This window comes from Echiichthys vipera (assembly GCF_963691815.1).
Source record: "Echiichthys vipera genome assembly, chromosome: 2".
Taxonomy (NCBI): domain Eukaryota; kingdom Metazoa; phylum Chordata; class Actinopteri; order Perciformes; family Trachinidae; genus Echiichthys; species Echiichthys vipera.
This window is the reverse complement of record NC_139827.1, coordinates 9,054,921-9,076,966: the sequence shown is the minus strand read 5'-3', so window position 1 is coordinate 9,076,966 and position 22,046 is coordinate 9,054,921. Positions and strand designations below refer to the sequence as shown.

At 41.6% G+C, this 22,046-nt stretch overlaps 1 protein-coding gene across 1 annotated transcript in view; it reads left to right on the top strand.

Annotated features, from left to right (window-relative positions):
* Positions 1-7,887: 7,887 nt before the first annotated feature.
* The window catches only part of mtnr1aa (melatonin receptor 1A a), a gene marked incomplete at both ends in the record, with an annotated part of 34,693 nt that continues 20,534 nt past the window's right edge, over positions 7,888-22,046 (top strand). The window contains one exon of the mRNA XM_083923710.1: positions 7,888-8,068. Within this exon, the coding sequence (XP_083779836.1) occupies positions 7,888-8,068 (181 nt within the window). The remainder of the gene's footprint in view (positions 8,069-22,046) is intronic.

Genomic DNA, 22,046 nt, shown 5'->3' with positions numbered 1-22,046 from the left:
TGAAAGCACTTCTACTTGCCTTTTTGCCAATGATTTCAATCTGTATGTCCCTATACGTGAATGCGCTTGGTCAGTCAGCAGCTGTCGGTCTAACCAATTGGAGCTGTCACTTGCTGAATTCACTTGTACTCGGAAATAGGGAACTTCCAACTTCTGACAAGTAAACGTGCAATGGAAGGGAACGTTCAAGTCTGAATTCTGATTCAGGCTCAATTTAATGTGTCTGGGACATGAGGTCCAAGTGGCTCGCCCGCAGTGACGTCTTACCACCAAAGCGTCCGCTAGAAACAACTGTCTCAATTCTTATGGATTACAACTTTAAGACTTCTTAGTGAACTGAAATGTTTAGTGAGGCTGTCTGCTGACCCACGACTGTCACCATACATCATAGCAACCACATTATCAAAGATGCTAGCCACACCACAATCGCAGCCAACAATCACCAACAACGACGATTCCGCGTACTGGGATGAGGTGAAACAGTTGACAACAACCTCTCTCTGAATGTCAAGTCGATTGTAAGACTGTGTAGATGTTTCTTTGGGATGCACGTACCAAACAATCTCTCTTAGAGCTAAAACACCTCCCTCCTAAGTGAATATGTCTCAACAGCAGCTGCACTAAAGAGAGCCAGTCTGTGCATATCTGTCCTCTTCAGGTTCTACATAGGGTCCATACTGACTTCCTACATCACTGTTTTGCATGGGAACGCTTCAGCTGCAGACAGGAAGGCCCCGCAGCGGGTTGTGAAAATAGTGGGACCAGGTTCCCTGCCATCAAGGACATCTACACAGAAAGGTGTAATAGAGAAGCCTGCAGCATCGTGGAGGACTCCTCTCACCCCCTTTTAAGGTCTATTTGACCCGCCGTCTTCTGGAAGAAGGCTGATGGGTATCAAATCCAGAACCACCAGGTTCAAAAACAGGTTTTTCCTCAGGCCGTTTGTCTCCTGAACTCTCCACCTAGACTTGGACACTTTGAAGTTTCTACACCTCAATCTTAAGTGACGTTTTGCTGCTTCTATTGTCCTGTGCTTGCTTTTATTGTTTTTAATTCCCTGTCTTTATGTATTGCATTATTTATGGCCCCGGAGGCACGATTTCAATTTCTGCTTTGCATAACCTCTAAGAAGAGAAATTACAAACTTTATTTGAGCAGCAGCAAGAAAATAAATGAGCTGTGAATGTGTGTGCCAGTGCTTCTAATGACCCAACACTAAGTTAATGTACTTATTAAATTACATAATTCTTTTATATTTGACATTTTTTTCAAGTAACATGAAAGAGTGTAACCCCCTCCCTTTTTAAAAGCCTATTAAGACCCATTTTAAATGCTTGTTTTTAATGTTGTTGACTTTTCACAGGACAGTGATAAATAAATTACCAAGCAACTTTTGGAGCGCTTGGCTACTTTCCAAAAACAATATTTGGTGACACTTAACCACAAAGCCTCTTTTACAAACTGGAGGTATACTGGGGGAAATGCAGGATTCAGTATTTTCGGCCAATAATGGGGACTAAAAGGCAGAATAGCTCCACCCCTGCTGCTTCCTATTTGACCTTTCATTGTTTAATCCGTCTCTTGCTCGTCTCCCAACTTTATTAAAAGTTCAATAGTGAATGACTGGAAACCTCAACATAAATACGAACCCATAAAACATTTCAAATGTATCGTCAATGAGTGGGAAAAATGAATTCCTCAGTTTTAACTCGGCGTGGGGGAGAGAATCAATTAAATTAACAAAAAAACAACAAACTAATTGTCTGGCTCCATTCAGGTACAAGTGAACCAGTTACTGTATTGTTATGTGTTTGTGCATAAGCATGTGCTGAGAGAAAACATGTGTATGAGCGAGGGAGAGAGAGAAACACGCACGCAAAGACCACTGACCCCAATAATCCTCTTTCTACCAGCATACACATCTCTTTCCTGGGTGGAGCTCAGCTGTTGTCATGGCAACCGGCTGAGAGGAGGAAGAGGAGGAGGAGGAGGGAGCAACGGCAGATAAAAGCAAACACTCTTGTTTCTCTGTGGGATGTAGTGATGTCCAGTGAAGCAGCAGAGACATGCTGGGGCTGTGTCGAGACCGCACTCATTACATTACTTCTGTCTCTTCTCCTTCATTTTGCTGACAGCTCTCTCAAATGAGAGACACGGGCAGGAGTGTGCGTAAGTGTGTGTGTGTGTGTGTATGTATATGTGTGTGTGTGCGTGTGGGTGTCAGGAGGGAGGGGGGGTCTCAGCACCCTCCTGTCCTCATCACGGGTGCATCTGCCCTTTCCCTCCCCCACACACAGCACTTCTTTCCCACTTTCACCCTTCCCCTTGCCTCCCCTACTTCCCCCCACGCAACTCATAATGGCTCTCTCAAACATGCTTCTCTGTTTGACATGATGGAACCATACAGTACCGTACATTCCTTCCCTCCACCTCTCTCTGTCATTTTATTTGTCTCTTTAATTTAGCCAATAAAGGGAAGAAACTTCTTTGGAGGTATTGTGTTTTTTTTTATTAAAGAAAATAGCATACCTCTAATTCTGTCTTTTTCTGCTCTGTCAGTTCAGTTAACTTTAAATTCAAAGACGCTCAACTGGCATACAGACAGTCCGCCTGTCTATCATGATCTTCTAAAGACCGAGGAAGAAAATGACATAAAGAAAGTGTTCATAAGTGCATCCTGTGCCAGAGAATTATCCCCTTTTCTCTTTAACAGCATTTACGTAAAAGTAAACCCTTGTAGCGGTATGCTTTCCTAAAAGCATGAGTGGAAACAAAACACAGTATCCCCTGCAGTTAAGTCTCTCTCCGTCTCAGATGCCTGTTCATTACATGTCCTGGGATGGGTAACATGTTCTTTGTTTACTTCTCGGTCGCAGAAATGACTGATTTATAAACCGCTTTAATTATCCATTAGATAAAATTCTCATCGCTCCAGATGCTTGAAAAGGCACAGCAGGAAAACAGTGAATCATGGGCTGCAACAAAGAATATAAGGTAGATACAGGAAGTCTCAGCTACTGGTTTACTGGAGAATTATACATATTCTTGGTTTTTGGTTTGACTTGTGCACTCATCAATATGGTTAAAATGCATTACCAATGTATTAATTGCTGTGATAACGCCCATACATTCATGTTCTGTAGGGGGCATGAGATTTGGTTATGGTACGGTGAACTGACGAAAAAGGGGCTAAAGAAAAGTTAGCTAGGCTCCCTCCTGAGCACCACGCTGGGGGCCAGATTTACTAAGAAAAAGCCGTTTACAACTTGCAGTTTTGCCCTTAAAACTCAGTCCCAACTGCTGTTCCCTCAGTGAATCCATTGGAATGGCCGGATTAATCAACCACGGTTAACATATCTCCTCCTATTTGCACGATTCTCGCTTAAATGCATATGCACTGCAAAGAAAGGTGCAGCTTGCAGACAGTTGCACAAATTACATTCAAGCTGTGACTCCAGTCTGCTGTGGCCACTGTATAGACACAGGGGCACGAGGTGTCACATCTGCTCCTTAAAAACAGGCCTAGTAGCCTTAGTGGATCTGTCCCTGAGTGTGCAGCAGCTATCACCGGCTCAGCAGGTGCTGAGATCAAACTATAAAGCAAAGAATGTCTGTCTGTGCAGGTTCTTTCCCTTTTTCACAATCCTGAAAGTCTAAACTGACTCGCCGCCTGGTTTAAGTACTTCCTCAATGCTACAGGGATTATTTTTATATATGATGAATTTTCTGTGTGTGTGTGTGTGTGTGTGTGTGTGTGTGTGTGTGTGTGTGTTTGAGAGAGTGTCTGTCCTTCACATATCTTGAGACCGTTGCTCGGGAGAACATGTCATGTTAAATTTGTCCAGATTGCAGATCGCTATAACAACGAACTTTACAGAAACATTTGTGTACGGATTGTTTTTCTGCCATTTGAATTGTTCATTAGTTCTTTTTCACTACTCCTACCACAATTTCTGAGCAATCATCTCCACCGTTGATAAAGAGGAGCTCTGGACCAAGCCAGAAAAAGTCACTTTATTTGATTTTTGATATTCCATACAGTTTTTCTAAAGCTGGACCCTCAAAGTTTGCTCAAATGTTTCTAACGGGCACGCCAACTGACAACACTGAAAGCAATAATGGGGGCCAAGTAATAAGCCCATTTCAAGCCTGATTGGACACTGTACTATTAACATAAATGAAAAGTAGCCTAACACTCACTCACGCACTTATGTTCAGCCATTTATCTGGGATCAGATCGCGAGGGGCAGCAGCTCTAGTGGGGGACCCCAAACTTCCCTTTCCTGGGCCACATTCACCAGCTCTAGCTGGGGGATCCTGAGGCATTCCCAGGCCAGTGTGGCTTAACATCAATTACCATCAAATGGTAATTCATGCTAACAATTGGAACCAAGCTTACCAACTTTGGAGTACTAACCTGGCAGCATGATGTGTCCTACAGAATGTCGTAAAGGAACAGACGTCTCAAAATGAATAGCACATGATGAAGGCTGAGAGCTGCCAATGACTCAGCAGTGTTGAAATAACTAAACCTAAAGTATTGCTCAAATGCTGCCATGGGAACTGGCCACGCAGATTCCCTGAAACTGACATGCTCTTTCTATGCGTCTAAAATAAAAGTTTTGAAACATTTTAAAATGTAAAAAGCAAACGTGTGAAGCAACAGCTGTAAGATGCTTGTTTGATAAGATCGTAACATGTTCATTTTAAATAAAATGAATGTCTCCCCACATGATTCACGACTCAAGGGTAATAACTCCCACCGACTTCCAATGGATGAGTTTCAGTTTAATTGCAGTAATTAACGTTTCCGTTAATTGTGTCAGCCATAAAATCCTCAATATGTTAATTTCCAGTGAGAAAAGCTCTGACGAACTAACTGAAAATGTTCCACTTGTTCTGCTGATGCTACTAAAGCTTAATCATTCAAAATGGCAATGATTTAAGATCAGCAAATGACAGAGATTTAGTCTTTCCTTTCCCCCTGTTACAATATGTCTACTGTACTGTCTCAATAGCTGCTATCATTTTTCAAAACATGTCCTCGTGGTTGCTTTTGCAGCAGTCTTCATTATTTTGATATACAGCAGGGCTTTGTTTTGTTTTTTTAATGCACCACAGATTAGTGTGTGTGTATGCTGAACAATGTCTGCAAGCGAAATGTAATTTAGAGGCACAAACTGAGATAATGGTCACATTTAATGCAATTCAAAAATATGTAATAATAATGACTTCTTTGTAAAATGATAGGATATAGGGCATTGAGATGGAGGATAAAGGGAGCTGAAAAGGCGGCTCCCATTATGGCTAATAAGTTTGGGACGTTGTTGAGTCGAAACATAATGTGAGGGGCTGAAAGGGATAAAAGATGACAATAAAACGAAAAAATTAAGGCTTGATCACTCTATTACACTGCATTTGCAAATCAGTGAAACATGCACACACACAATAGAAAACTGAATGACTGGAAAAATCCTAATTTGACATAAAGAGAGGTGTCCTCGTGGTGAAATATGAGCTGTCAAGTCTATGATGGTATATCAAGATTCATACACCTGCTTGAGTTTTTCCAAAAATGACACGTTCGGCTCTCAACAAGTAGAGCGTTGCATCAGCAGCTGTAGGTGTCTCGGTGAATAATGTAACAAAGCTTTTTCAGTGATAGACAGTCAAGGACAAACAACATCTCTTATTGAAATACACGTCTCGAATAATAAGACTTTGCTGTTTGTTTACTTTCATGTCAAAACTACAGAGTGAATAATTGATTTGGCATTGACAAAAGCAAAACCTATTGACAACCCTATTTGTTATACAAAGTAATGTACAATGTAATGATTGTTGTAAATTGGCTTTAAGGATAGAGTGTTCTTTAACTCATTGGTATCGGTCAGTCAGTGGCGGTCTGTCAGTGGGCCAACGAAAGTTTGCATAATGTTTTCCCAAAATTTAAAAATCTAAATATGCAAGTAAATCAGAGGAAAATATCAATCAGGGACGAGTGAAGTGACAATATATCATGACAAATAGCAGGATTAAGAAAAAGCAGAAAAACAGTTTGATTTATTTTTTCTTGTGAATTTCAAGAAGTACTTAATTAAGAACTACGTTGTTAATCCCTCTTGGGAAAATTCTGTTTTTTCCGTTTGTTATTTCCATTCCACACACACACACACACACACACACACACACACACACACACACACACACACACACACACACACACACACACACACACACACACACACACACACACACACTATATTGCTGGAGGGGTGCCAAAGTGGTTCGGCTGCCTTATAATCAGGCGCTTCAAGCAGTTGGTGGTTCAGTATCTTCTTCAAGGGCACTTTGGCACCGGCCAAGCAAAGTCCCCTCAGAATAATACTTCCTTTAAGACCTCTAAAAATGACTCAAATAATCACTTTTTGGCTGACATTGGTAGTCAATATTTCACAAGTATATTGCTTAATTTGTAAGGAGTGACGAGCCAAAAACGGTTGAGAACCACTGCTGTATATGATGTATACAAGGCAAGGCATCTTTATTTATACATCCCATTTCATACCAGGGCAACTCAATGTGCTTTACAATGGGACAAGACATTTTTTTAAATCAGCATAAAAACAAAAAACACACAGTTAAAAGCAGGAGCAAAGAAGAATAAAAAAAGTAAAATAAAAGAAAATGGATAAAGTTTAAACAATAACAATTTGACTATATAATAGTGGTGGGGTCAGATAAATAGATTTTAGCACTACCCTTAAATTGCAGATGACAATGAACCCCTACATGAGTTTTACATTTGATTATGACAAAATATAGTGAACTGAGACAGCTCAAGAATGGGCTGCAGGAGTGTGTGTGTGTGTGTGCGTGTGCGTGCGCGTGTGTGCGTATGACCCATCCATTGTGAACATCATTAACAATAGCATAATGACCATTCTTTGTATAGAAACTCACTCTATTCTCAGGGACGCTCAAACAAAAGTAGGTCTGCATAATTAGCATTTCAGTTATGAGTGTGCATTGTTGGAGGGTCAGAGGTTCCACTGAAGCCAGTCATACCTTAGAAAATAAATCCACTGTTGAATTACTGCATATCTAAAAGTATTTACCACAACGACAATATGTAGGGGAAGCAGAAGTTGCGGATTCAGTTTAAACCTCTGGTACATTTTTAATGTAGATCTTTAAAAGACCGAATCACCTTCAGTCCCCATCAGCATGCTCGAGCGTTCAAGTAGATTCAAATAAGTGCGTTTCCCATTGTCTTACAGGCGCCGTGAGTATGGGTGTTTTTTTCCTGAAAGAGCTAAAACATGAATGATTCTTCCAAATGATAATGAATGGGCTGCTGAGATAAAGCGAAGCGAGAAGCCATGAATGAACACGGTAATTGAAAAAAGAAGTAGGGCGCTCCCGGAGCCAGCCCCGTTGCTGTTCCACCTCTCCGCCACCAGGCGACGGTGTTTCTCACTCAAAATAAAACCCCGCTCCTCTCCGGACTGTTTGTTTCACACGCTGGGAAGGTTTGAAGTTGCAGCTTCATGTCACACATGCGTACCGACAAAGTGAATGGCACATGGGCGCTGAAGTGACACCGAGGCGACCAGAGTGAGGGGGGAGAGACGACCAGAGCGGATCCGCGGCAGCTGCGTGAAGTCCAGGCAGTGGGGAGAAAAAGAAAGAGAAGAAGTAGTAGTAGTAGGAGGAGGACGAGAAGGAGGAGGAGGAGAAGCGCGCTTGGAGAGAATGAAGATGAAAGCCGCGGGAGGCTGTAGTTTCCCATCACCGGCGTCTCAGACATCCAGGCGTTGAGACGCGCTGGGGAGTCACGGCACGTTGAATTTGGAGCAGTTGGGGAAAGTTCAGCGACTGTATACAATGGTTATAAATGGGTCTCACCTGAACAGCTCCTCAGACCCGAGTGACACCGTCCTGGACCGCCCGCCGTGGGTCACCACAACTTTGGGCTGCTTTCTCATCTTCACTATCGTCGTCGACATCCTGGGGAACCTCCTGGTCATCTTCTCCGTGTATCGGAACAAGAAGCTCAGGAACGCAGGTGAGTCCAAGTGTGCGTGTGTGCGTGAGTGAGTGCGTGCGTGCGTGGCGACAGAGCGGCGCGCTCGAGATTAAACTCAGCCGCTTTTAAAAAAACAAAACACAAACTCTGAGCTTTTTTTTATTTATTTATTTTTAAAAGTGAAGACAGTCTCGTGTTTAATCACTGTTTTATCAATCAACACGCGTTTCAGGTCGACACGCCATGTCCCTCAGTGTTATTGTGAGGGAAGGAAACGTCTTCTGTTGACATTTTTGACGGTTGTCGGAGCCTGTGCGCGATATGACACAACCTTGTCGACACACGACACCGCACTGGTCACTCATTTAGGGGGGGTTATTGTTGATGTTGTTCTTTAACCCCCTCCCCCCCCCACATTTTTTGTCACTTTAATATCACTACAAATACTTATATTTATGCCCTGCTGTCGTTACAGTGCGTAGGCGAACTGGGCACGGACAGTTCAAATCGACCCCGACTTGCCGTAGCCTACTTTTGAAGCAGCTATAATGTCAGTGCCCTGTCAAGTACGCGGGCAGCTTAACAGGCTCACAGGACACGAGAGCGACGCGAAGAGAAAACACTATAGCAATTATCGACACAGTCTGAAGCCACGGGGAAAGCCCAACGCTCATCCACATCACTACTTATACTAATGCTTCCCGGGCTTCTCCAATATAGACGTTACACCAGCCTGCAGATTTAATTCAATAATGATAATGGCAGATCCCCCCCCCCCCCCAATGTGTTACTATAGGTCGATGATGAAACTTGTACCACGCGTGTGTTTGTTTCAATGCTCAGCACTTCACCGTGAATTTAATTAGGCTAAAATATGGGCTGTGGATTAAATTATGCCCCCCCCCCGACCCCCACCACAGTTGGTACAAGATTGGCACAGCAGTGTTTGTCTTGCTCAGTGAAGGCGGTAAAACGCTCATAATGCAATAGTCAAAGGACTGGAGAGCTGCTGGGAAAACCCAAAGAGCCTCCTGTCGTGCTGAGGTTTGCACACCCTTGACTGGCAGCTACACATATCATGGCTGTCATCATTTGCAGGCTGTAGTGGGGTGATTTGCTAAATACACTCCTGACATTACCATTTCACTCGCCGCAGAAATGTAAGGGTCAGAATAGATTTCCATCATGTGGATTCCGAGCGGAGAGTGCCAGCGAGCAATATTAAGTGTTATCTGGGATGTACAAGGATATGATTGCCTCGTACTGAGAATCCCCGCGAGCTCTCTTTGCTTTATGATTATCAGTATTTGATAAAACATTAATGCAACTCTGCAATAGTTGCCCTGGATTTTTTTTTATGTTAACGGAGGACAGCTGTAGCCAAGCTGCCTTGAAATAAAATTTGAAACTCAAAATGCATCTGTGTGATGGCATTGCATGTTAAATTGGGAAACCGAGTATGGGACAAAAGGAGAGATACATTTATCAAATATCATCTTTGAAGTTGTTCCATTAATTATGACTAATTACATGTAAGGAGGTCATAATGCAGCAGAAGCAGGAATTGAATCGAGCATGCGCTTCATTTATATTATCTGCATGTTGTTGTTGAGTATTACTTGCTGGCGTCACCGTTTTATTTATTCAGCTCATTGGACATTTCAATTTTCTCTTTGCCACGCTGAATTCTGACGAAACATCCCCAGGAAAAGTCTGACGTTTGAGGATCAAAGAGAGCTGATGAAAATAACCCTCGTCTTAATTGTGTTTCTCAAAACTGTCCGTGAATACTAATTCAAGTCCCAGGCAGGCTGATGACGTGGTTCCTGGTGGTGCCTGTGGAGCATATTTGCTACTTTCCATTCATGTTCAGAAGACGTGCATGCTTAACTTGAGGCTCTCACAATTTTCTGTTCCACAAGCCATTGGCACATTGTATGCAATTTGGCAGACATATTGATTGATATAAAAACTTTTCCATTCATACTTTCATCACTGTTGGATTGTTATGCTGATATCTGGGCTGTCACTGTTTTACTGGCCCTTATCTGTGGGAATATAACGCCACAGATGATTGCTCGACACACAGTCACACATTTTACTTGGACTGAGCACCGATCTCGACTTCAGGAGTAGGTTTTAACTGTCACATTTTCTGTCCACAAAGAATTCAATTTTCTGTCATTGAATAGATTGAATCTCCACGGATACACAAATGGGCACAAATTTTCTTGGCATGAACTAAGTGCTGTCAGAGATTGCACAGCAGTGGAACAACAAGGAGATAAATTAAATAAAGAGTAATGAAATAAACTCAGTGGAGAACCTGGCAGGCGTTGTGGTCCCATATTGCAGGCGGCAGCAGCAGGACTGCTGTCTCTGCATGGCCATACCCTACGTCAGTGCGCGAAATGGCCATTGAGCGAGTGAGCATGCCAACAAACACATGGCGAGCGGTTTGAGCCGCATGGCTGGATACAGAATCAGCGCTGTGAGCTCAGCCCAGTGCCAGTAAATCATATTAAATGTTGCTGTTCTGTTGTAGATAAAGGCATTTTTAAACTCACGCTGAAGAAAAAGCAAAAGTTGCCAACAACAAATGTTCTCAATTGACTGTTCTGGCTAGCTGCTTGTCTTGAGTGAGACGGTAGCTTATGGAATATAATGTGAGATGGTTTTATGTAGTTCAGTTTTTATGACAAGAGGAGAAAATGCCAGACCTGGTAGCCCTGTGCAAATGGCCATGCAATACCTTCCAATGCCTTTCCATCCTTTGATTGTGTACATTTCTTTTTTGATACGACACTCTTAGCCTCTCCTCTTGTTATATGCAATGTGCTGATTTGATTTGGGTTTAACGTATGACAAAGTGGAAAATATGAGCCGTCCTTGGTGGCCAATGTAGCGTCGCTGCAAGGTTGGGTGTCAGCAGTCTTCACAGCACAACAATGGCATCATGCTCTTGTCCACTCATGTGTTGTCAGCTTGAGTTAGTGAACGAGAGCAAAAGAGAGGTGTGGGTTGTCTGTCGAAAGTCTGAAAATTCTGATTCGTGTCACATCAGCAGCGTTTTCTTTTCACCGATTGTTCTCAAGGCAGAAAACTTCAGGTTCAACAGCACGGGAGGTTTTAACGCACCCACTGTACCGTTCACAGTCTGAAGTGACAGACAAAGACAAGCCTCAGTGTGCTGACACCCTGTGTTGGGGTACAGCTCCACACTGGAGAGGGACTGTCTGTTTTTTAATAGCACAGAGTTTATCCTTTTTCAGCATTGCACAACTTGGCTGTGTGCCACCACAATGTTATTTCCGATTGTTCATTTACACCTCTAGTATCTGTTATCATATTATTTCTCTCCCTGTAATGAATATTTTGAGGCATTACTGCAAAATTAAGTGGTATTTGCATGCGTTTCCAAGTAAAATGAATGTTTAAGGTTCCTAAATATCCAGTGGCTTTGTCGAGAGATTCTAAATTGGCTCAGCGCCATGGAGCATAATGAAGAGATGGCTGTGAAAAGAAAATAAATCTCCTGTAGATGTACGTAGTAGTAGATGTTGATTTCACAGCATCCTGTTTTATTTTCATCATGAGGAAAGCCATTCAAAGACTTGTTTTGTGAGAACTGTAATCCTTTAGATCAGGCTTTATTAGAGCACACATAACTACTGTATATTGAGATTGTACAAGCAGGCTCAAACTTGGGACATGGGTTGAATTTTCAAGAACAAAGCTTAATGAAAAAACTTGTTTTTGTTCCATTTAAAAAGTAAGTATTAGTTTGGTTTTCACTTAATGAGTTTTAACTTGGTCGCAAATCTTGTATCCCAATATAGGTAGAATCCTATCTAGCAGCATCATATCTTGATAACCCGATATATAGTGTGTTTCTTGAAACCGAATAAATAACCCAGTGGTAAAGCCTATTTTTGTATACTCCAGTGTGAAAATAAATACCTAACAAATAAAAAGTGCTGATTATTTTCTAATTTTTATTAAGAACTTACATAACAGAGGGCTAATGTAAGTGACGTAAAAACGAAACACCAATGTTCAAATGATATTCCCTCAAAATATTTCCCATCAGATTTTCTATGTGTTAGTATGTGCTCGTTAATATCCATTTCGGGATGTAATTGGGTTTCATGATTAGGGTTGCAATGACACGGAAACTTTCAAGAAACTTTCTATGGGAAGTTAAACTGGGGGACACTTTTGAAGCTAAGTTGTAGTCCAGAGGCTCAAAGGTGTGGCTTCGATAGCCTTGTGCTCTGGACTCAAAGGTGTTGCTTCGATAGTGCATTTAGGGGGTGTGGCCTCAATACCACTGCAGCTATGTACACGTGATTAAGGAATAGCATAGAAATTCTCAAGTGTACTTGCATGAAATCTGGTTGTTTTAGCACACACTCAGACTTGCCATTTGTACTGTGCCCAAGCCCAAATGACGGCTAAAGTCTAGTTCAGACATTTTAAAAGATGCCACCCGAATGGTTTGCAGTGTTCTGATGCGGAGTGTTTACTGCCGATTTGGTCAGATGAAAATATTTAAAAGCAGCTGGACAACAAAAAAACTCTCAGGGGTGATGACATCTGTAAGCAAGAAGCAATCGAGCCGAGGCCCGGATCATTTCACGTAATGTGAGTGCAAGTGAGCCTGGGCCGCGGGGGAAGAGGGGGGGGGGACAGTCACGCTAAACCAAGTCAAGATTATGCTGAAATATATTCCCCCCAACTAATGTACATTAAAAATCCCTGTTAAGGGCCAACCTTCAATTTTTGATACTTCCCCTGAATTCCTGTTAATTCCCATGGAAAGTTTCCAACTTTGAAAATTCCTGGAATTTCGCAACCTTAAAGTGTGAGTCTAGCGCAAAATCATCCCATGGTCTTTTTCGGCACTTAAATACATCAAATAAACCATTAAGAAACAACTATTAATGGAGAAATCCTGGAGAGTCGCTAACAGCCCGACTTGGCTAACATTGATTAGCTCGGGGCAGAACGGTGAAGGCATTGAAACAGCACGAAGCACCAATGGGCTCCTTCCTTTTGGATTGGATTTGCTTATCCACTTGAGTGGACTTTACTATGAGAGGAGCTGGTACCAGGGCCAGTTGGTAAGTCTTTCGAAACACTCTTTTAATAAGCTCTGGCTTCACTAACTACGTTGTTGGTGCTTCATTTTATGTGTAGGGATACTTCTCATGCTAGTGCAGAGGGTTGGTGTTTTTTGGAGCAATATTAGTGGTTAAAAAAGTTCACCATACTACCCCGAGCTAATTAGCTTTAGCTACATCCGGCTGTTAGCGACTCTCCCGGATTTCTCAGTTAATAGTAGATACACCATGTAGTAGACCACGGGATGATTTTGCACCGTAATTACACTTTGATCACGTTATCTCGATATATAATTGCATGAAGATTCCATTGAAAGATGAGAAATTCATATGGAATTATCAACCAGACCTATTGACAAATGAAAAACAAAAAAACTTTGCTTTCAATACCGCATTCACACTGCTGTCTATGTGAACGGCAGAGTGACGGAATGGGGGGACAGATCTGTGCCAGAGGTAGTCACAGAGCTGCAACAGTGCTGAGCCGATGTCTGTGTGAATGGAAGAGCCAGCAAGGCAGAATGACACACAGTAGTGATCCGCAAGTCATCCTACAGGAGGGTCAAAAAGTGACAAAGCAGCGTTCAGAGTAGCCTAGGTTATGAACATCGCGTGCAATAGTCCACTGTATCTTCGCCTCTCACTTTTCCTCTCTCCCACTCTCTCAAACACGCAGGCAGGAGAACATCGATGCAGTCCGTCTCTGTCCTTCTCTCTACTGACAGTTGTACTACTACCATGTAGTCGGTGGTTTGTTGGTTGGATCGACTTCAAGCGGTTGATTAACAGTGGGCTCGCCAATGTTGAGAAAGTTCATTTTTTTAGATGAACTAGTTCAAAGTTCAGTTCACAAATTTTAAAATGAACTAGTTCAGTTCATTGTTCATAATTCAAAAGTAACAACTAAGTTCACAGTTTCAAAAAAATGAACTAGTTCATAGTTCTTTTTTTTTCAGTATGTTGCTGCAGGATATTATTTATAAAATGATTGCCACAGTATAGGACACAATATATGACCACAGACAGAAATTATGTTATCAGTTGTAACACTAAAACTGTGTCAGATTTCATCTTCATATCCTGTTTTGAATCCTTATCCAAAATGTATTTACATTAGAATTGAGGGGACAGCATTTCCCCATTGTTGCTTTAACACTTTGCTGCTGTCCATTCAGTCTACACACGAGCAGCTGCAGCTTTCACACCTACAGTATATTCTCAAAACCATGAGGAAAAACTTGCTGCTTGAATGGTCTTTTTAAATGAGTATTTATAAAAGGGGAAAAAAAGGACAGTAATCCTTAAGGTGCAAATGTTTTTCAATTTTAATAATTTAATGAATACTGGAAAAATATACCAGGTTCAACAAACAAGTTACATGAATAATAGTAAAAATAGTAAAACCAGGAACCGAACTGAGATAGGAAATTAAGGTTGAACTTGAAATTAATTTTATGAAAGCTGGGCTTTCCACTTAACTCAAAGGCTGCAGGTCTCCGACAATATACTGCACCACCAGGTTGTCCATCTGTGTCTGGGAGATGACAATGGAGCCACTCGCGTACGCAGTTAATGGGATTTTGGTTGAGGATCCGTCTTGACTGTCCTTTGATTTTTTTTGCTTGCACATACCTTGAAATGCCGGGTGCTTCAAATCAATGTGCCGTTTCAGGTTTGCTGTAGATGTGACTGAAGTGCTGATTTTCTTTTTTGAAAGCCTTTTGCACAGAAAAATAAGATCGTTCCCATCCTCACCGACCTTGTCATGAAACTTGTTTAAACGCGAATCCGACGCCTATTTGCTGCTCTGTCCGCTACCTGTTGCTGTAGCCTCCATTATGTGTTTTGTTTTGATGACGCTGGTGGGGTTGCCAGGTTGGGTCTTTTTTCCGCTCACTATTAAGGCCTGTTTACGGTGTGTTTCAAGCCTGGGTTTCGCCTGGAAGGCTCTATAGAAATCTGGCACCCTACTGAAGAAAAGTTAAACTGAGAGATCGTGCCGTTCACAGACACCAGAATGAACTAATGCAGGTCATTCAGTGCAGGTGAAACATTAGCCTTCAAGTGTCATGTCGTGGTTTTCTTCTAAAAATCTGCACTTTAGTTCTCAAACTGTGTCAGTTTCTCAATTTATACTGTGCTCAGGTATCATCTGAATGACTGCCCACTTAAATGGTTGCGTGTGCTACATATTGTACTCCCTGAAATTGTATGTTACCTGCCAAGAGCTTTTAATTGGAAAGTCTAGATGAAGAATCAAGTAACACTGAGGAGACATCTGTAAAAAAAAGGTTGCAGGCATCGTGAACTGCACAGCGTAATGTATCCTCTGCCAGCAGTATAAATATCGGGTGGCTGTATCATGTGTTCCCACCTCTGATGACAAGGCTGCCTCTTTGTGAACCCTGCTGAGCCCCCCTTTGGCGCACACCGCTACAGTTTCACCCACAGTGACTGAGGGAGTCAGGAGTGTTAAATGCACAACTGTGACTAGGAACTTTGACTGCTCTTCTTCTGTAAGAGCTAAATTATGTCTGCCATTACAGCTTATTTATTTCATGATCAAAGCCGTTGTAGTTTAAAGTGATTACATACGTTTTAGCCATCAAAGGAGTGGTATGTGCAGAGTGTGACAGTAGAAGGCTGTTTTCACATTCATCTGCTGAATGGGGGAATCGTTTTCGTGCCCACCTTAACTTTGTAATCCTAAAGATTTGAGTTCTGGTTGATTCAGTTCCAGTTGAAAGCTTTTAATGTGAAGCAGCAGCGATGGGATAGTCTGCATTTGTGGCGATTCATATCAGCTCTGACACAGTCTAAAGATACTCTGTGCCGAATAAAAATGGTATCAAAAAACATAAGGATTGTGACTTTAAATCTGAGTTTAAAATGTGTATAAGGAGGATTTGTGACCTCACAAGTGGTTTGAAAGGCATTCGTGGTCTAAAAGGAAAAGAACGGAAGTGTGTCGTAGAAACTTAAGAAGGAGACCAAAACACCTGCAAGCACGGGGAGATCATGCAAACCTCAACAGAGACCCTGCCCGGGACTAGGATATGACCTGAGCTGAGATTAATTCTAGATTTTCCAATGAGGAAGGAGTCTATGTAATTCGATGAACACCATATTAGAAACAAATTATTATTTAAACACAGTATATTTATATGTCAGGGGGGTTCTTTAACGGTTCTCCTTTGTACGAGGTGGATTGAGCAGTATTTTGCGAGAGTGGGCCTCAAAGCTCAAGTTATTAAAGGGGCCCCTCAATAACTTAGAGAGGCCACAGGTTAGAGAGTGCGCCTATATGCTAAAGTTGACATAAGACGCTGCACTATATCTCCTGGATGTTTTTTGCCGAGACATTATTAGATTATACTCCTTATAAAATAAACACGATCTCAGAGCAGTTGCATTTTTGGGGCTTCTCATCATGCTTGAAAATATTAGATCTGAATTTGATACCAGGCTGAGTGTTTATCCTGGAGTTCATTATGAATGAAAGAAAACACAAAGTAACGCTAACAGTAATGCAATAAATAACTTAATTTAATTAAAACCCACATTTGATTGACAGTGTCCCGTCATTCCTAAAGTTCTCTAACACATAAGTGAAAGCGCAGGAGTCAAAGCTGCTCACTGGGTTTGTCAGTTTCTGCGGTGATTGCTGTGAGAAGCACCAGAGCAGCACAGTATGGCGGGGCAGCTTAACAGTATCAGAACTGTAAGGAAGGGGCTCAGAGGGTAAAAAACAAGGACTAATTGGGGACCCACAACAGCCAGCAGGTCATGGCTTTGCAATTAATTTATAGTTTGCCCGAGCTGAATAAATGAGCGTTGAGTGGGAGAAGATAAAGATCTCCTTCCACTCATGAGGCACTTAACTCCCAGCTATAGATTAGTTAATACCCCTGCTTGCAGCCAGGACACGGAAAAAAAGGAGCGCCTGCTATCGTACCCCGAGGCTGCTTTGCACCTGATAACTTGCAGTCAGCATTAACGGTTTCTCTCAGTGCTCCTTTGTATCCTTAAACGTGTAAAATACTTTATATGTTTTAATTATGCCTGGCTTGCACAACTACTTTGTACAGACCTAATGTCAGAGGGCTTTTTCACAAGGATTAAAACACGAACATTAGATCTCACACAGATCTAATTAGGTAGCAGATATGTGGAGGGCTGTGGCTCCGCTGCTGGGATTGCGTGCTGATGATGTTATCATTGTTCGTGTTGCCAACCTTATCCAGCTTGTTTGCGGCCGCCTTTCACTCTTAGACAGTACATGATAGTGAAGATAAAGACAAGAAAAGGGAGGTAGCAGATTGGCGCTAGCTGGTCATACAAAGCAGACATCCAGTGAAAGACACAGTGGCCTACACAGTGTTTATTCTGAGAAAGACACAGAATCACCATTTCAGTCATGTTGCTTCTGCCATGGGTGACTGGGCTTTTGTTTTTGTAACACAAATGACAACAATCATGGGGAAATTGCTCTGTTTTTCTCTATTTAATTGGCACCTTGTCCTGCTGGGTTCAGGCCTCTTTCCAGGGTCATCTGAGAAAGAAAAATGGACCCAGCAAGTGCTCATTTGACTTATTCTCATCAAGGTGCCTGAGCTTCTAGATGATATTTTAAAAAATATTCGCAGGATTATCTGTGCAAACAAAGCCCGTCTACAGTAATCCATTCTTTATACACGATGTGCGTCAGCTCGACGATAAGAATGTGGTCTATGCTTTTCCAAATGTCTCCCCTAAAAACACCTTTATGTTTCTTTTATTTTGCTGGTTTACATTCTGCATAGATTGAAGTGTAATTTCTCATTCCCCTGCCAAGTTTTGCACCTCATCTTAGTCTCCCACCTTCTTTGTACTCCTCCTCCCAAGCTTACTCCCGCTAACACACACACACACACACACACACACACACGCACACACACACACACACACACACACACACACACACACACACTATTTTTTCTCTTTTCACTTAAATTTGACCTTCCAGGCTTCATATTCCATGACACCCTGTCTGTTTGCATCACTCTGATCTAACACCCCCACCGTTCTCTAAGGACTTTATGTTGTCAGACCGCATACCTGTAGAGGAATGCCAATAGCGCTTTACATCAAGCCAGTCAAGCCAGTCAGGCAGCAAGACGGTTCTCACACAAACCCCGTGGATTCCAGATTATATAATGGACAAGTGGGCAAAATGAATTGAGCTTGTTATTTTGATAAGTGTTAAGCAATGACCAGCCTGACACCGTCAAATTTAACAAGAGCAGGCGTCTGGCATCTGGTCTTCTCCGCCGCGACCCCCCGTGCATGTTTCCTTTCTCTTGCTCTCTTTTTGTCTCCGTCCGTCTCACACTCGCCGAGGAGAGCATTCTTTCACTTCAAAAGGAAGACATAATGAGTCTATAAATACTTGTGCATACAAGAAAGCATATTTGCAGCCATTTAAGATTCCATCCCCACCACTCCAGCTAACCCCCCTTCCCCTTTCCATGCTTCCCTGTGCTATTTTTAATCATTTACAATATTATACAGTGAAAACTTGTTTCCGCTTGATAGGAGCTTGGGATGACGCACATGGGAAGCTTAGGGCAGTGAGATCAACTAAAACCTAATGCTCATCCAAGGGGAACTGTGCATAACACATGCATATACTGTAGAGTGCTTACTGTAGAGCAGTAACTATTTGATTAGACACACATTCGTGAGGAGGCAGGAGCTCAGAGGTCAGAGATGCTGGCTGGTGATGAGGGTGCCAGTTTGAATCCCAGTTGAGAGAATCAGATCAGAGAAGCAAGAAACACTCTTCTCTGTGCGCAAGGTGCCCTTGAATGCAGCACTTAGTCCACCATTGCTTCTCAGTGGCCAACAGTGGAAGACTGTAGTTGGACTCAGCAGCTTCCAGCTGTGAATGCGTCAGATCGTATGACTGTTAAAGCGTATCTGATGAATACAACGAAAATATGCAGGGCCAGTCAATCCTCCTCAGACGGAATTTGGAAAAAAAGAAAAATACAGAAACTGACCTATTTTTATTTTTTTCAAATAAATACTCCTCCCTCATTCCTGCCATATTTTTATTATTTAAAACAGGGCATAGTGTACCCAGTGGAAGAAAATAGTTAAAGCTTCGTCACTGTCTATGAGCCAACACTGATTCTGTTGAATGGCATGTAATTATGATTATTATGGCAATCACATGAATGCCATTTGATAAACCCATGTGAACAGTGCCCCATTCATCCTTATCAGAACATTGTTTCTTGGTTCAGCAACATGGTTTATCTCTCAGACACAGCACTGCTCTGCAGACACACTCTGGACCTGCCTGCACCATTATAAAAATAACTATTTTAGTGCATACAAAGCAAAGAACTGAGGGCGTAACATCATAATTACAATATTCCTGTGCAGTTACAAAGATGCATGTTGTCATTTTAAAATTAAGTAACTAGGTTTCAACAAAGCCAAGTCTAAAAATAGGAAAACAACAAGCATTTTGTTTGATATGGTCTCCTAATTTTGGAGTAGAGGTGTCAGAATTTTGGGAACGTGTGCGCGCTCGGTCAGAACATGAAAACAGGATGTAGGCTATAAATGTTAAGAGAGAGTTTTGTTCTTTAGAGATACTGAAAAGAACCGAGTTGGACCATTTGTATCTGTTTTTCCCAAGACATTCATGGAGACACGTATTTGTTCCTTTAGTGAGCACAAGACAAGATTCGTCCTGAATTTCCTCCGAAACCTTTTGTGAACTTTTGCGTTATGCAAGAAACAGCAGGACATGTTTTCTGCTAGACTCACTGTGGAGCAGACCGAAACAAAGTATCACAGTTAATGCTTATCAAAAAGAGGCTCTTTAATCGGTCCACGAAAGTAAAGTGCACGATGTGACTCATAGAACCTTAGGCAGTGTACACTTAAGCCTTAAAGATACAATTTGCATTTTTCTTTCTTATCTTGAAATATAAATCAATATTTTTCACCCTGAAAAAGGACATATTCTCAGTTTTGAATTGTTTAAGCTTGCTTTTTAGAATTGAGTTAGTTTCAAATGAAATATAGTTATAAAAAGAAATGATAACACACACAATAATTGGCTGACAATTACTTACTTACTCTATATTAAATTATATTATCAAAGCTGCTTACATTTTTATATCAATGATGGATCAACTCTACTTAGCTTTACAGCAACTTTTAATTAATTGTTTTACATCCTACAACGTTACTGTTTTGATTGACTCTCACCACTCTCATCAGAGCTAATGAGACGGATATTTCTCTCAGCAGAGAGAATACTGGTCCAACACATGGCACTATCTAGATGTGCATAAGCAATTGTGTGCTACAGTAACAGCCAATCCTATCATCCACTGCTTGTTTAAGAAAACAGTCACTCAACCATTTAATTCAGTCTAACCACCAATGAATATTTCCATTATTAGATCTCTATTATGCAGTTAGAGTCCAATTTAGTTTGTCTTTGTCACTGTTTTGCATTGGTTAAGATCACTTAACTCAATATCCACTCTATATAACTGACTCCATTATGAAGACGACTTGTTGCCAAGGGCTTGTGTTGTAGACAGGAGTGTCAGTGAGTCCTGCACTTTGTTTTACTTACAGTTATGAGAAAACAGTGTTTTTCAGTTTTTCAACAGAAAGACACACTTAGCAGTGCAGAGGTGTGCACTGATTCTCCTGAGGCAGATTATGACACGTTCTTCGTGGCCTGTCACATTTTTAAAGTAATTAGTCCTACACATCCCTCGATTGAGAAAGGCTTACTGAGATTTCCTCACCACAGTATGCTTTCCTTTAATGACTCGTAAACATGCTTTTTGTGATTATTGTCTAAATGAGGCAATTTTGTCACACTTTCAGACACACACACACACACACACATACACACACACACACACACACACACACACACACACACACACACACACACACACACACACACACACGCACACATTTCTTGGGTTCATTCCAGTGTTCTTTGGGTGCCGTTCAAAAGAAACAGGGAATTAGGCAGTAGGAAGTTAGATGTTCTTGCTGTTCAGTGCTGTGCTGTGCAACTGTTGCGTACACATCAAACGGGGCCTGAAAGAGGCGTACGCTCCTTCCCTGACCCATTCATATGAACATTTTGGGGAGAAATTGGCAACACAGATGGTGAGGTGATGACAAACACAAACACACACACACACACACACACACACACACACACACATACATACATTTGCGTAAGCATCCGTAGAGCAATGTGCTAGGCAGAGAACAGGTCTTTGCAAGCAATTCAAATCGCCACCTTGGAAACATGTGTCTATAGAAGAACTCACGTTAAGTTAAAAGTGTTGCCATTTTCCATATAACCTCAAAAAGACAAACCCTTCTCCTACAAGGCATTCATTTTGGTGGGTAAAATGGTCAGCAGCAATCTATAACAAAATGATATGCTTATTCATTCTACATTAAAATATTAAATGAAATCATTTCTTATAGTATTTGGTATTTTTGTGAAATATAGATATGCAATGATGATTGCTGGCTAATATGTATGTAATGTTGTCAAGTGTCAAGTCTCTATTTGATCATCTGATGAGGGCCCGCCATAAATAGTGTGCACTGGGGCCCGTAGTAACTACTTTACGCCACTGTCAGTGACGTAGTCTAAGCCTAAGTTTCACTGATAATATAAGAATTAATTCATGTGGCATGCAGTATTATGAAGAAATAATCTGATATATGTTATGGCAAATATTACACTGTGATAAAACTGTAGATGTGGACGATATCGCTGCTTGGGGACGTTTATTAAAACCCTCACACTGCTGACACTGCTGCCGAAGTAATATCTTATGAAATCAAAT